Source organism: Ailuropoda melanoleuca, chromosome 12 (genome assembly GCF_002007445.2).
Source record: "Ailuropoda melanoleuca isolate Jingjing chromosome 12, ASM200744v2, whole genome shotgun sequence".
NCBI lineage: Eukaryota > Metazoa > Chordata > Mammalia > Carnivora > Ursidae > Ailuropoda > Ailuropoda melanoleuca.
In genome coordinates, this window is record NC_048229.1 from 12245170 (window position 1) to 12262441 (window position 17272).

Sequence of the window (17272 nt, forward strand, 5' to 3'; positions counted from 1 at the left end):
ATGAAAGAAGGAACTAGAGTCAAAGTAGGTAAGACAGAAAGACGACAGAAGCCCAGAGAAACATTCTGGTCCTCCAAAATAGAAAACTATGGCTTGCTTGTTCAATTTTCTTCCTAAAAATGCTAAAGCAAGGGTAGGAACAGCTACCAGAATGGGCTGGAGTTGAGGTGTATTATTGTATGTATTATTATAACACAACACTATCTTAACACAGACTTGATGCCAAATTAAACCCAGTTATTACTGTGTGTTGCTCTCTTCACTATTACATTACTACATACACAACTGAGTAATTATGGACCTATTTTGTCAAACACAGTATCCACTAGCCACATATGACTATAGAGCACTCAAGCCAAGTGTTGTCCAAACTGAGATGTGATGAGTGTATAAAATATACAACAGATTCCAAAGAGGTAGTACAAAAAAAAAAAAAAGTAAAATACCTCAATATTTTTTTACACTGATTACATGTAAAAATGACACTATTGGTTATATTAAAGTAAATATATTATTTGAATTAATTTTACATGGTCCTTTTTTACTTCCTTTAAGGTAACTACTAGAAAATTAAAGACTGATTATGTGGCTCTCATTTGTGGCTCACACTATATTTCTATTAAATTGGGCTGTGGTGTTCTAGACACTAATTTTCATAAAATGTCACTCTCTCCACCTCAATGTACAATAAAGCTCTTGCAGAGATCAGAACTTCTTGCCATGCTATTTCATGGTCATTTCTTGGGAGGAAATACTGTGGATATGTCCATACACACGCATATACACACATTTACCCATGCATACTTCATGAACATCGAAAGATCCTATTCACTCTTATATATCTGTATTTTCCTAATGCTTATATTTCTGCTGTATTTCAAATTAATTTTTATAACCTGTACTTTATCATAAAATTTTGAGTACCTTCTTTTCGAAACAATTATTTTCAGCATAAAGATGAGGAGAGTACACCATATACTTTCCTGGGCAATGACACTAACTAGCAGAATAGTTTGTGAGTGCAATATGGTGAGTCCAATAATCTTGGACAAGTTATCAGAGGTTTTAACATTTAACATCACAACATATCACTTAATGTCAAAAGGGCAGAGGATTAACTGGTTCAATACAAGGGGAAAAATTCATTCAACTGACCTATTCCATATGTATCTACTTTAATATTCTTTCTTTTAATCTGTGAATTCCATGTTTGCAAAATTCTGCAGTGCGGAGTAATAAAAAAAGAAAAATGTTTAATTAAAAAAACCACAGCAACTGGCTGGCTACCATTATTCATTTTCATACATGTCATGCTTGAGAAAGCTTTGCATATTTTAAATAGCTATGGATCTACTAAAGCTGTCAAAATCCAATCTCTGTATACCTCACACTTCTACATTTGAGTAAATCAGCACACATTTATAGGTTCATAAAACTTTTTGACTCATCCCTATGACATAGTGGTTTTTCCCCTCAATTTGTTCTCATTATCAGCTGAAGTTAATGAGAAGGTATTAAAGAATGATTTGCAAAGGAATTATGTTTCTGCTTCAGAGTATCCATGTAAGCTACCCTGTCTTTTCTCTTGTACAATAATGTAGTTTCCTATGGTGAAGGGTAACTTTAAAAGGGGGAGGGAGTTTCTCTTCTTGTCATCATACACAATAAATTATTTGATCTCAAAAGAGAACACAAAAACTTTAGTATGAATTAGAAAAAGGACCACAAAAAACAAATGTTGCTCATCCTTGAGTAAATTAAATTTTTTGAAACATCTTACACAAACCTCTTATACTGGAATATCACCCTGCAAATCACTGTGTAGCATTTATCCTATTTTAAAAAAAGGCTATTAGACAAATAAACACAAAACACATTTTTCCACATTCTAAACTGTAAGAGTTAATTCTTAATTTGAAAACAAAAGCAAAAGAAATTCAAACTAAGATGGTCTCTTAGCTGCCTGCCCCATCTTAGGATTCCAAATTATACAAGTTTTAATTCACAGTTAATATTCTGTTAAAAGAAAAGTGTGGGGGGGGGCGAATCTCAGAGAAGGCACCACTGAGTATGAGAACATTTTGTATAAGTTATAAATAGTAAGCCCAAGCTCAATTTTCTTTTCTTACTTGGTGGGTAAGGAACAGCAGCTTCCATCCTTCCCAAGAGGTCGGTCTTCTGCCCCAACTGCAGGCATTTTTGATGAACGCAGCGCAGGTGATACAGCCTAAGAGAAGATTATTATTAAAACAGGGCAACACATTTGTATCTACGTAGGGCAGCAGTCAACTATTTCTTAACATATGCCTGTTGATATTTTGGAATGAAGGAAAGATGCTTCCTTACATAGTGTTTTAACAAGTGAACTTTCAGAAATCCCAGCAGACGGTGAAGCCAAGGAGAAGGATACAAGCTTATCAAGAATGAAAACCAGAGTGACTGAGTCTTCTCTGCATGATCTGGTAAGGGCAGATTGCACCATCAAAGCACAACTTACAGACCTTACTACAAATCTTCCTCCCAGGTCATTAGAGAAGTGGTTTCAGGGACACAATAATTAAATTAGGGTGGTGCCTCCAAGGAGTAATTGGCTATCAGTCTGGTTTTCCTTCTGTTTGGGAGCAGGCATTTAAAAGAGGTGACCTCAAGCCCTTCTGAAGTATTATTCTTTTATTTTTCACCACACACACACACACACACACACACACACAAAAATGTATCTTCTGCTATTTCCATAGTTACTGTTCATCTTCATAAAAAATAACCTTATCACACAAAATTATTGAAATATGCAGAGAGGGCTTCTCTTTGATTTGTTATTCAAAATAAATTAAGTCCTTTAATAGGAAAGATTATTTTTAAGAACTCAAATGAATTGGTGGAAAGATAAAACAAAGCAAAAAAAAAAAAAAAAGATTCTCACAAACAGAAGGTCTTTCACATATGTATACTTATTCAATGTCGCAGGGCTGAAACGTAAAATTAAATTCAAAGACATTTGAGATGAAAACTTGGACAACAGCCTCACAACACCAGTTATCAGTAAGATGAATTAGCAAAAACGATTCTAAGGTAAGTGATTCTCTTGATTAAATACCAGGCTAGAAATCAGAGTAAAGCAGAAACAATCATTTCAGAGAAATGAAAAGTAGATTAAAAGTGTCCAACCTTCCTTTACATATTAACATTACTAAGAATATATTCAAAAAACAAAGTAAACATATCTTCATTTAGTCCAACAGTAATACATAATTGATACAGAGGTAAGTATGACGGCTCTGAGCGCCAACAACAATCACTGGGGATGGTGGCTGTGCACATTCCCTGGTTACCCCGCAACGCTTGCTTTGTCCCCTTTCTGATTCCTCCCTTTCTACTTCTTTTTGATTCCGTCTTTTCATGTTTCGTCCCCACACCATCACCATCAAAGCAGCTAACCAAACCCTATGGATCATTAAAACCAATCCTACATAACGCCTGATGTTTAGGGAGATAGTCAAGTTCAAAAGGCTCTCCAGTGCTTGGATCAACAAAAAGGAAACATGTCATTTCTTGTACTACAGTTTTCCTCATTGTCATGTCCTTTTCCTTCAGGCAACCACTGCCTGAACCTCAGCCATTGTGTTTTAATCCAATCAAAGTTACCAAACAGTACTCCTGCTTTCTGTGTAGGAGATTGATGAAAACCAGCACTCGCTTCTACCAAGTCAGTTCCACACTCAGCAGCCTTCACAGAGGACACACTATACACTACCCTCCCAACCTTCACCTGGTTCATTCTTATTGCTTAACCAAGGCTCACTTCAGGCTCAAACTAATGCCTCTCCCCTGCCTCTGACTAATCTTGTCTTTCCACAGTTTAAGTCAAATCCTTTCTTGGAGGCCATTATGATCTCATCATCTTCTAAGTACTTAACATTACTAGTGGTGTGTAATATCTGTTAATCAGATACATTTTATTTTAAAGTGAGAACAGGCTTTAGAATTCTGATTCCTTTAAGCCTTAACTTAAACACTGCTCACCTGTCACTTTGTACTTGAACGTCCAGCATCTTTAGACGCAGGTCAATTACTGCACTCACAGTAATAAGCGTGCATGTGTGTATATATTTTTACATATTTTTAAGTACATTTTCAACTTTATATGCTACTTCTCGAGGTCTGTGAGTACCTCAAGTGTAACGGTGGGACAGTAATACTTGTAACCTCAAGTACACATCACAAAGGAACTAATAACCATCAAATGAGTAACAAATATGTGGAAAATGGACAAAAGGGAAGGAATGTAAGTACATAAGTGAAAGAAAAATAAATAAACTTATTTCCTTCAAGAGAGGGCTTATCTTACTCATTTCTTAGTCGCCCAGAAATAAACAGGCACTTCTATCTGCCCAAAAGTACAGAGGTGGTTAGGAGGATGAGGACATAAATATCCTGATTCAGAGCAGCTCACTGTTCTCCTAGAATTATAATTCTTATCTGTCACTTTAACCACATCATGCCTTATATTCTTTAACTTCTATGTACATAAGTCCTTTTTCCCTACTATAGTGCCATAACCCTAAAAGTATAGATCATATTTATTTATCTCTCAAAATGGAGACTGAGTTCTGAATGATGAGATGAATAAAAGTTACGGGGGCATTATCTTTAAAATCTGAGCTAAAGGGACTACATAATACACTTCCACTAGTTTCATGATATTTAGGAAGGATTTAAAAACTGAATGTGAAAGATTTTAATTTTTATAACAGGAATAAACTAATAAAAGAAGCCATTAACAAAGAGAACCCAAGGGGTGTTAGAGACTACACTGACAACTTTTAGAATCCTTTCAGAGTATACAGACATTTCTGCAGAACATTCTGAATCTGAAGTAAGAGGCCCCAAAATTTAGTAGACCAAACGATAAGGAAATACTCCAAAAGTGACCTAAGTCCTCACATGTAGGAAGATTTCTGTTTGGGTAGCTATGCCAGACTCACCCCAAGTTCGTCATCATCGGAATTATCAAAGATGTTGTCTAAGTCATGCAGGGAAGGTGCCAGATCTGTCACCTGTGTAAGGCTACTGGAGCCAGCTCTGCCAGCAGCATTATCCTGCCGGACATCTGCGGAAAAGGAGGCAAAGACGCAGAATGAGCAACTTATTCCAGAGAGAAGGAGTGAGGAGAGGGCATGGATCTCAATGAGCAAGACCTGCCTGTGAATTTTTTCCCTAGGTTTTCAGTTAAATTTAGAAACAATTATTTCCAAATGCGTTTATCAGTTTTGAAAGTAACTGAAAAACAAACTATGAAAAATTAAAGATGGGATCAAATTATTACTATTACTAAAAATATAATTCTAAATCGAGAAGCATCTCCCTTGCATTTTACTTAGCAACAATCCAAGTGAAGCAAATAATCATTGTACACACCTGTTTTAGTAGCAGAACTGAAAATAGACATGGCATTTTTCCCATCAGGCACCGGCGTGGAATGACCTGGTGTAGTGACATCCTTGGTACCAAATCCATCCTCTGACTGTATAATAAATTCAGCCAAACAAAACACATAAACACCAACCCAAAGTGTGGAATATGAGGGAGAACACAAAGAATTAGAGAGTAGAATGGAACTTGTTATGAGCACAAGTATGATAAATCATGGTCTATGCAACCAAGAGAAATAAAAGATATGTCCTTTTCCTTGAATTTAAACAGAACCCAAAACTCCCACACTGTCCCTTCAATTCTATGGAATATTCTGAGTCAATCTGGGTTTTATGCCTAACTAGTACTGGTGGCATTTGATTACAGACCTGCCATGGTGCTAAAAGCTGCCTTGAATAACATTTCAGATACTGAATTATGGTTCAAGCTTTCTGGATCTAGATAGATCTCTATCAAGGAATCTCTGAAGCATTCTCCTGAACTGTACGACCTCTTTTAATTGTCTTATTTCCTCTATTCTCAAGAATACCCTTTTAAATGGCCCAGTATTTTGGAATGTTTTAAAATTTAAGGCTAAAGACAGCAGACACCCCCAGTACTCATTTTAATGACAATGAAACCAGTAAAATTAATATTGACCCAATCTAGGAGTAGTGTTGATATTAATTCAGATAGATATACAGGTAAAGCGCTTGGTACAATAAACATACTAAGCGCTCAAACAACAGATATTGTTATCAACATTTTTTCCCGTACATTTTGGATATTTTGGAATAATAATTAAAAAGAAATAAGCAGGGAGCGTAGGCCAACAAGAATTAGCATATGAGAGGAAACATGCACTGTACAAGCTATAGCCTGGAAAATATGAGGCTTCATTTATGTTCAGCTGACTTTTAAACAAAGGTGAGCCATGACATAAAAAGGAATACGTTGTTCGATACAATAGTACCAAGAGCATGAATATGGGGACAGAGCAATCAGGCAAGACTACCTCAAACATTCTGCCTCAAAAGTTTTCCCACACATGTTGTACTGACATAGATCAAAACCCACACCATGCTGGATGCTCTCTATGTTAAATGGTACCTTATTCTTTTTCAGGGAATCCTTCTCCGTCCCTTGTTTGCATTTCTTGTTTGCTGTAAAGATGTATTTTATGTCACCATCCTCAAAGGTGTATGGATCATTGACTTCTCCCAAACTGTCTCCAGGTTGTTGAGCTAGAGGCAATGGGTCAAGGAAGTGGAGTGGCTGCATCTGGGGCTGCTTTTCTTGCCAGATTTTAAACCGTTTGTTAGGTTGTGCTAAGAGTCTAAAAGGGAAAATAAATGCCAATTTAAGCAAGATAAGCAAAGTAAAAAGACTGATTTTTTTAAAGCAGCATTTATAATTTAAAGCATTTGCAAAACTTAAACTTAAAAAATTTATCTCTATAAAGAAAGTTCTTTTAGAGATTATGTTCACAAATAAAACTCAGGAGGTCTTTGTAAAGAATATGCTTTTGTCTCTGATTCCATGGATTCCAGTTAAGAGCACAGATGGGCTCTAAGGACAGACTGCCTAGGTTCAAGTTCAATCTGTGTCATTTACTAACCGCTTGACCGTCGCTTCTTTCCCAGCTATGAAAAATAAGGTAGTATGGTTGTGGTGAAGATAACTGAGAAAGTCTGGGTAAACTGTGAAGAATAATGGGTAGCTCAACAGCACTAAAAATAGTATTATTACTAGATGCAGGATACATACCTGAATGCATGCAAAGCCCTCCTTAAAAGTGTCAACATACAAAGAAGGCACTGACCACGATATGGAAAGTCTCATCAAACTACATTCTTTGACTAACAAACAGCAGGCCAAAAATAAATTAATACCAACATCCTAGGTGCCACAATGAAACCTTTTATATGTCAACATGTTTAAATAACGACAGATGTAAAACCTCACAAAGAATAAAGCATTTCACTTTTTAGCATTTCCAAACGCAGAGGCTAGAATGGTGACGAAAAGCTTTTTCATTTGACTCTGAAGGGTGAGCATGGGGAGATGAGGAGGAAAGTCCCGACTCTCAGGACCCTATGCCGTGGTCAGGGGCGATCAGGTGAGTGGTATGCAGAGTCGCCTTACCTTTGCAATGCAGTGCTCTCTGAGTTTACCTCCATTTTGGCATCACATCTGTCACCCTGGAGCTCTGGGGGCCGGAACTCAGCATCATCAATGGGGGGGAGGCGATAACTGTGCCACCACTTGTCTGACGACTCGGGGTTTGAGGGCCTAACCCCACAATATAAGGCTGTCTCGCTGACCTCTGCCATCAGAGGCAGTCTTTGGCCTACGAGGACAGTTCTGTCATCCAGAGTCGACAACTGCTGGAGTTCTAGCCCATTTCCATAGAGGGCTGGGTTCACAGGGACAGATGGCGGGTCCAAACTCTCTGTTTCCTGACCTCGTGGTTGAGGGCTGAGTGTTGGCGGCAGAGGGGAAATAGGGGAATGAGGTGAATCCATAGGATTCAGATTCAGTTGCTTGCTTGTATTTCTGGAAGGCACGGCCATTTGTTTATCATACTTCCTACTGCTAGACACCTCTAAGGAGGAGTCCATCCCTGCCAACCCTAGCTTCTGTCCTGGTGTATCCTGCTCCATACAGAACTCATCAGCCACAGAGGGCCTATGGTGAAATGGTATCAAGGGTCTCTTTTGCAATTTGTCTCCCTTTTCCGGTCTTTCTGTTGTTTTGTGCTTAGACGCAGGAGGTGGTAAAGATGAAGATGATGATGGTCCTGCACTGAACCCTGGTTGAGATATTGCAGGAGGTCGACTGGGTCCTACTGCACAACGTTTTAAAAGTTTATGCCTGAAATGAGAATTAAAATAAGGTCAAGAAACACACACCTGAACTATAACTGCATCACTGTAACATTACAAATATGTTCCTGCATCATTGTAACAGTACAAAAGAGATGCCTCTGACAAGGTTGTATCTTTAATGCACACACTAGATGTGTGTTCATTATTAAATATTAATTATAAATATTAAATTATAAATATTAAATTATTAAATAATTAACTAGGTGTTAATTATTTTTATAATGAGTAAAAACTGCAACACTCTGATGGTAAGTGGTGAATCAATCACACACAAGTTAAGCAGATAAGAGATGGACTTAAAAGTGCTAACCCCCGACCAAAAGACTGATTTGAAAAACGCCCAAATCTTTCAAATTTGGTAATGACCGCAGATAATGTATTCAGACTGCATCTTAAAACCAAGAGTAATGAGATCATTTGCCAAGAAGAGAGAAAAAAAAGCTTCCAATTTCTATCTTACAACACTCTACTAACTCCGATATAGAATCGCTTGTAACAGCTTGTAGTGTGGTAAATTGGGAATAAAATAATTATGTGATTCTCCCCCAAAGTGTGAAAAAAGAAAATGAGGGTCGATCCTATGAATATTTACCAGAATAAACAGACTAGAAACCTTATATACCATTCTTATCGAAGAAAAGGGATAAAAGACAACTTTGGATCTTTCAGACTCACAAAATTAGACAGAAGTAAAAAGATGGTGAGTAAATATAAAAACAACAAACGCATCTGTACTAAGCAGCATAGCAAGTCTGCTTACATCCTAACACACTTCTTGGCAAGCATAGGTGTGAGATATTGTTCAGGAAGGGCCCACTAGATGATGCCAAGGTTTAATCTGTGCAACAAAGTTATACAGCAGGTCAGCCAGCTCCTCCCAATATATAAATCCACCCAGGGAAAAACGTGAGCTCTCCTGCCCGTGCAGCAGTAACTCTCTGAGGCCACTAGGGTGGCATTAAATTACTGCTGTATCACACTCAATGGTGCCCTAGTGGGCAGTAAAACGGATTTGTGTGGCATAATGGGATGGTTTAGTGGGACAGCAGGATGGCCACCCTGCCCCGTAAGGCCATTAAATAGTGTGAGGAGTGGACCATTCCATAATGGGTTTGGTAATCCTGCAGTAGATAATCTGAAAAGACTCTTGCTAAAGTCTTTGCTACTCTTAAGAAAAAAGAAAATCCTGACTTTGAAGAAGGTTGTTTAAGCATAAGGCTATTGTCAATAAGGTAAAAATTTTAAATCTCCAGGGCATAGTAAGTAGCACAGTAAGTGATGAATGTCTCATCTGAAAATACCTCCATCATATCTCATAAGGGTGCTTATTTTAAAACAGTTCAAAGAATCTTTTACATAAAAATTTTTCATTTGGATTTTCTCAGAGCATTTATCCACACCAATCCTTTGATAGATATTTTATGGTACCCTCTTCAAAGTAAGGACTTTTTGCAAACTAGATAATCTTATAAAGTCATTTTTTTTTCCAATTGTATTTAACGACCCAGTCACATTATGAAACAGTTACAATTAGGGATACACCAGTGAGTGACTATCACAGCAAATCTCTGAACAGGTAAGAGGCCTCAGTGAAGCAGTGAGGTGGCAGGAAATCAGGCTCAAAAGGCTAACTGTATGGGTGGTCCAGTGGTGGGAAGGAACCAGAAGCAGGGCCAAATAGTGTAGAAACACATGGTGGCTAAAAGAATGAGACAAGTAGCATTTCTATCAGAGACACTTCAAAGGAAATCAATGTGAAATGCAAAGATAAAATTCATCTATAAAATGAAGAAAAATAGGGACGCCTGGGTAGCGCAGTCATTAAGCGTCTGCCTTCAGCTCAGGGCGTGGTCCCGGAGTTCTGGGATCAAGCCCCACATCAGGCTCCTCCGCTGGGAGCCTGCTTCTTCCTCTCCCACTCCCCCTGCTTGTGTCCCTTTCTCGTTGGCTGTCCCTCTGTCAAATAAATAAATAAAATCTTAAAAAAAAAATAAATTTTTAATTTAAAATAAAATGAAGAAAAATAATAAATGATAAAGTTTCTAGGCTGAAAGGGGAAAACTGTGATAAAAATGACTGCAACAGGATACCTGACTTGTGAGAAAACACACATGTCAATATTAAGGATATTTCTTAAAGGCACCCCCTAAAATATAAGACCAGAGTATATACCAGAAGTCAGGTACAGAGATAATTACCTCAAAGTCAATGGAATGAAATGCATAACTAAAAAAAGACCTGAAGGTATAAGAATCTGGTGAGGAAACAGAGGAATGACTCCAGAGGACAAAAGAAAAAGTGCTATTTATTTACACTTCAGGTCAAAATAATTCAAGGGAGCAAATAAAAATGTCACAGAAATCAGCAAAAAGGTTATTTTTAACAGGTGAAAAAAAATCTAGATTAAGGAAAGGAGGAGCAAAAATAAGATGAGGGCACAAGAAAAGCTAAATACACTAACATTTTTATCCTAGGTATTTTCTAAAGGTGGCCCATAACTTGCCTATGAGCCGTTTAGAAATCAATGTTAATAAGAAAAGGCTTTTTGTCACACAATTTACAATGGCCTAGAAACAGAAGTAAAACAGGTATTCAGCTAGTGTACCACACCTATCCTGAGACTAGAAAGAGATTCTCACATGCTCAGAGAGGACCCTTACTGAACAAACAACTTCTTCAAAAACATCCTCCTTAAAAAACCAATAATGCACATTTCATTAGGCTGATATTTACAACATCTCTCAAAAAATGCTGACTAGGAAGGCAGAGCTTGATAAAAGAGAATCAACGTAAGGGGCAGGGGAGGACGGGAAGATGGTGTCAAAACTCCGGCTTAAGTTGTGTGTACACACAAAGACACACACACACATAGTTTGCACATATTCTCAGGGGTCATGTGATTCCTCCTTAACCCAAGCCAACTTATTTATGTCACATTAAGAACCCCTATGTAAACTAGGGAAATGAATGGCCATTCTCTTTTTTTTTTTTTTTTTTTTTTTTTAAGATTTTATTTATTTATTCGAGAGAGAGAGACAGCCAGCGAGAGAGGGAACACAAGCAGGGGGAGTGGGAGAGGAAGAAGCAGGCTCATCGCAGAGGAGCCTGATGTGGGGCTCGATCCCATAACGCCGGGATCACGCCCTGAGCCGAAGGCAGACGCTTAACCGCTGTGCCACCCAGGCGCCCCTGAATGGCCATTCTCTTAATATACTTTATCTCAACAGAACTTTTTCTAAGTGTTGAGCAGTATCAAATATAAAAATAGGTACTTTGGAAGCAAAGCTACTCTAAGTTGCTCATTAAGTGAGTAATCACCATCACATCCTCAACAGTCAACTGAGGTAGGGGTAAGGCCAACATACACTTAAGAAATCTAAGAACCGGGGTGCCTGGCTGGTTCAGATGGTTAAGAGTCTGACTCTTGATTTCAGCTCAGGTCATGATCTCAGGGTCATGAGATCAGACCCCACATCTGGCTCTGTGCTCAGCTGTATGCTTGAGATTCTCTCTCCCTCTCCTCCTGCCCCTCCCCCTGCTTGCGCCCACTTTGCACTCTCTTGCATGTGCGTGAAATAAATAAATAAAATCTTAGAAAGAAAGAAATAAAAAAGAGAGAGAGAGAGGAAGGGAGGAAGAGAGGAGAAATCTAAGAACCCTAATGAAAGCCCATGACAAGAAGACTCTTCATTACCACAAGGAGTGGTTAAGCCAAGGTAATATCCAAGAGAGCAAAAATTTTCTACAGAAATCAATTTAGGGTTCTATTCAAATATCTAAATGAATGAACAACAATTTCAGCTTTTGGCAGGTGTTGTTACCAAATACCTACGTCAAAGCATCAAAACACACCAGCACTGATAACAAAACAAAATATCTAAGGAAGGTCTATTTAATACAAATTCTATTAACTGTAGCCAACTTAATATTTATCTCTACTTTAAAATTAAAAATAATTAAACTCATTTACAGAGGAATAGATTGTCTTATCGAACTGATGCCTTTAGTTCTAAAGTAGCTACCGTGAAGACGTTTGTGGGAGCAACTGGATAACAGGGCCAGTTGTCTAATAAAGCTCTTTTTGAGTCCTGATAATAAAACTGTTGTCTTCTGTATATAAGAAAAGACCTATCTTTTCCATCTCTACTGTAGGAGGAGGACTGAAGACAAAACAAAATAAAATGACGAGGAAGAAGCGGTGTGAGAGTCCGGAGAGAGCCAACAAAAGGTGCCACCATTCTACCCGAGCCTTGTTCGGCCTTGTCTACTACCTACCTAGAACAGGAACAGCTGACTCTTTGGGTTGGATCCACAAAATCCCAAGTAGCAGGATTATTAGCAGGCTCTTCTTCAAGAGTTGGAGTTGACATTTGGCTCCTCCTAAGAAAGGTTAAAAATATGACATGAGATAATATTCATACCTCGATGGCGGGTGGGGGAGGGATGTTTTAGAAGACCTGAAAACATTTCACATAGTAATGTTATCTATGATAGATAGCTCAGAGCAATCCAAGGGCGGGGAAAAGAACCAACCTGTTCTATGCACTAGAAGAAGCAAGGTTCAAAATATTTCTATTTAAGTCTAATGTACGTTTTAACATGGGTGACAGAGCAATTAAAACACTATCTGGCACTATTGGTGGTTGCTTTAAATAGTCACTTAATTTTGTAGCAATAACTTAAATTTTTAAAATTATCTTTTCGCAGCATCTGTGAATCATATGCCCTGAAGACAGACTGTTTAAGCCACTCTCAAAACTCCTATACTCACTAGCATTTAAGCAGCACTCTATGCTTATAACGTGAATTAAAGACGAGAAAAAAATTACCTCCTACTTGTCACTAGTAATTGGTAGCAAAAAGCAGATGTCTATTATTACACAGTGACAATAAGAACACTGGGCAGTATTTCTGTATTGCCAGTTTTGCTACAGCTGATACTGCAAAGTGCTCCAATGACAGCTCTAAACAGACTTCTCTTGCTCTCCACCCTCCCTTGCCCTTCTGGGTGTCTCACTGCCCTGTTCTGTGCTGCTGATTCAAGGGGCTGTTAGAGCCGGTGGAGGTGACAGGTTAGTGGTGATAAAAATCAAATACAGCAAATGAGAGGAAAAGAAAAAGAAAATGTTAACTTGGAAATTATCCAGGCATTGTAGATAGAGGTAAAAACATCTGTACCAATTATTCTAGAGCAAAGGATCATTTTTAAGTGACCAGAAATACCTTTTTAATTCTAGAACATGACATATACTCTCCCGCTGCAATTATTTTAGATTTTATGTACATCTTCTTCAGCAGCCTATTCTAGAACCAACTCACTGAGAAATAAATATATAGTATGAATTTCCTAAAATCTAGATCCACATGACAGGTTTTATAACTGTATATAAAGCTCCTAAATAGTAGTGACTGAAGAAAACATTTAACTGACTTCTTTTTTTTTTTTTCCCTAAAGATTTTATTCATTTTTTTGACACTGAGACAGCCAGTGAGAGAATCAGCCAGTGAGAGAGAGACAAGCAGGGGGAGTGGGAGAGGAAGAAGCAGGCTCCCAGCAGAGGAGCCTGATGTGGGGCTCGATCCCAGAACACCGGGATCACGCCCTGAGCCAAAGGCAGACGCTTAACGACTGAGCCACCCAGGCACCCCAACATTTAACTGATTTCTAAAAGGAGTGAACTTTTTAGCAGTTCTTGGCAAGAGTGTCCATATTTACTCTGTTCTAGAGAATGAAAACTCCTTTGTGTACTGCCTCACTCCAGAAAGGGGACATGTCAGTTATATCAAAAGAGATGTGAAAATATGCTGAATATGTTTATGTAAATCTTGGTAAGTGGAAGAGTATTTATTGACTACTATTTGTGATCATTCACGTAATTAAAATAATCACCACCAGCAGTCTCTTCTTAGAATCCATTCTTCCTCTTTTCCAAAAATACGTTAAGGAAGGCAGGGAGGAGAGCAAGAGGAGAAGTGGGGGGGAAGGAAGGAAGCAAATTCAGGTAGGGAAAGAAAAGAATATGGTTTCCCCAAATCAACCAAAGGAAGCACAGCAGGTGGTAAACACCCCTCTGTCATCAGTTCAGTTCAGACTGTATTGTCATTTAAAATAGAAGGCTGATGTCACAAAATATGTGACAAAGAAGGTCATTTCCCTTTGTAAATAGAAAACATTCATAAATTGGTATAAGAAGGAAAACCAAACCCACTGACTACTGTCCTAAGCCATCTGTGCTAAAAATGTCAGATGAATACTGTGCCAATCTTGAGATAATCAGGAACTTCAAAATTCCCTAGATAATCAAGTCAAGTAAAATAAACATCTTTAACATCCTTGCATTGAATTTTGCACTATTATGTTCAAAAAGATGAACTACCAATCCAAGGACCCCTCAGGTTTGGTTGCACAATGGTACAATGTGATTGACACTCTTCACATACTAATCAAAGAGACGGTGTAACTAAACCGTGGATCCAGACGTAATGCAAAAGTCATACTTGGACTGGGTTCTGTTGAGGATGCATTCCTTCCAGACTCGATGGACCATGTGATTGTGGAGTTTTGGAGGAATCTTCCCCGATCTCTTTGGACTGTGCATAGTTATCATCCCCCCATCTTGGGAGCCTAGGTGACTGACCGCACTCTGCGTACCTCCACTCTCCCCTGGAAAAGAGAGACAATTTGGGGATGTGAAAATTATCTGGAAAGGTCTCCTAGTACACAGACTGCAAGCTTATTTAACAGAAATGTTTTGATTGTTGAAACTCATATTATTCATGTAGCTTTGCCCCTACCCACTGGCAATAACACTATCTGTAGCTCCGAGCATAATTTGTGTGTACTGGCACTTTGCATGGTTCTTTGTGTTCTAGCTAAAATAGTTCATCACATCAACACACACACACCCCAAGGGCATACCCATACAGAGGCATTCCGACTCTACAGTACTGGGAGACAATTTACTTGTAAAGGCTTATACATCATACTATTAAAGATGTAAACACAAATAGATTGTTTTAAATTTTTAAATCCACAATGCAATAAATAAGTTTCAAGGCAGAACAAAACAGCAGAGGGAGCTTTCTGCTCATTTAGCTAAAAACTGTGTAGCAATTGCACGTAGTGCCCTGGGTCGGAGAAAGAACTTAATGGCACAAAGCTTTTAACAAGGTCAAATTTCAAATTCGTGTGTGGAACTGTTTGTCCTTATGCCTGACACTATTTATGAAAGCTTAGTGCTAGAACACTGAAAGAGGTTATCTCGACATTCTGTATCAGAGGATTATTCACTAGTTTCTAATAACTCCACTTAGCTTTTCCAAATATGGTTGGTATGTAATCCCATTTCTTTCTATTAGGTCCACTATGATTACTAATAACACTAATCTTTGGTTATATTATGAGTATTTTACTATTTCTATATGATACAAGACAAATATTGAAGTCAATTTCCAGTATTAAATTCTGATTCAATTACTTTCATCTATTTGACTTCATAAATATATTGTGGGTTTTGTTCTCAATAGAACTATGATATAAAACATCTTGACCGAAATAATCAATTTTAAGCACTCTGGAAATCTCCACCCTCATCTGAAAAATAAACAAACAATCTTATACCACAAATTAATAGTCCTGACACACTGGAACACAACCATCATATGAGCTGAATGGTTAGGCTTAGTTCTATTTAAAAAACAAAAACAAAAACCAGTATCAAAATGCTTACATTCTAAGGAACGGAAGATTGCTTGTTTCCTACAAAAGTATTATTATATTACAAATTAGATAAATTAAAGGAGACAAAAATTTGGTCTCTCATTGTTATCTTTCATCTTAAAAGTTCCCTGACTTGCTCTGTGGTACAAAATAATTCATTTCAATTTTACAATGGATTTTCAAATGCTTATTATAAAACTAGAATAAGCAGAGAAGCAACCAGAAGTAGAACACATAACGCTTTGCTCCCGAACACCTTACAATTTAGCTAAAGAGATCATATGTCCATGGTATCATACAGGATTAATTTATGACCAAAAAATGAGAGGGGTGGGGAAAATAAGGCACGGTCTTTTCAGATTAAAGTTGGGTTAACGCTTTTCAGTAGCTTTTAATGATTTAACTAAAATGGGGATGATACCTCATAGGGAATTAGGCAAGACCTATATTCCATGCTGTCAAATACATACTGAATATTGTTTCTCAAAATCACCTTCATAAACAGAAGACGCAAGCAGAGGTGCCTATCCACGTGAGGCGTGAATGATTTCACCAAAACCAGCTGGCCCTCCTAGGTCCCCTGCTAATCTAGAAGATTCTTGGTCATTTTAGGGGAAAAGGGAACCCACTTTGTCCTATAGCTAGGAAAACATGGCGATGCTCAATGTGAGTCAATTGCAAAATGACAGGGCTGACCAGCATTGTCTCTGATGGAGCATTACGAGTCCTAAGCTATAATTCATCGTATCATGATGTGAAAACTAAGACAAATTCATTTTACACCAAAGATTCCAGTTGCTTTTATTTAGTTAGTTGGTTTTAGAGACTGAGGAGGCATCAGGGGATTTATTTACCCAGGGCTTAGCACAATGACATACACAGAGTCAGAGAGGAAGTAATCTGAAGACCCAGAGTTAGGAAGGCCACACTGAAAACCACAGTAAACAAAACCTGGTGTTTTTGAATTGTGAGATTTAGAGTTCCTAACTGATCAGACGCCAGGACATCGTGCATACAGCAGGCTTTCAATTTAAAACTGAATACAAATTTCCCTAAGTACCAGGCAAAACAAAAACAAACAGATAAACAAAAACTGATGACAACTTATATAGTGCACAACTTATGTAGTGCAATTGTTTAAAATCCAAACTTCAATATGAAATGTGATCAAAATGTCTCAAAATACTGATAAATCTAGTCTCTATATCAATATATCTTCTCTACGATGATTATTAAAAAGTTTGTAAAAGTA

General features: G+C 37.9%; 1 protein-coding gene across 1 annotated transcript in view; it reads right to left on the reverse strand.

The window, feature by feature from the left end:
- The window catches only part of MED13L (mediator complex subunit 13L), a 288476-nt gene that overhangs the window by 37723 nt on the left and 233481 nt on the right, over positions 1 to 17272 (reverse strand). Inside the window, 8 exon segments of the mRNA XM_034638836.1 lie at positions 2130 to 2152; positions 2154 to 2227; positions 4986 to 5110; positions 5419 to 5524; positions 6523 to 6748; positions 7558 to 8286; positions 12576 to 12680; positions 14799 to 14964. Of these exon segments, the coding sequence (XP_034494727.1) occupies positions 2130 to 2152; positions 2154 to 2227; positions 4986 to 5110; positions 5419 to 5524; positions 6523 to 6748; positions 7558 to 8286; positions 12576 to 12680; positions 14799 to 14964 (1554 nt within the window).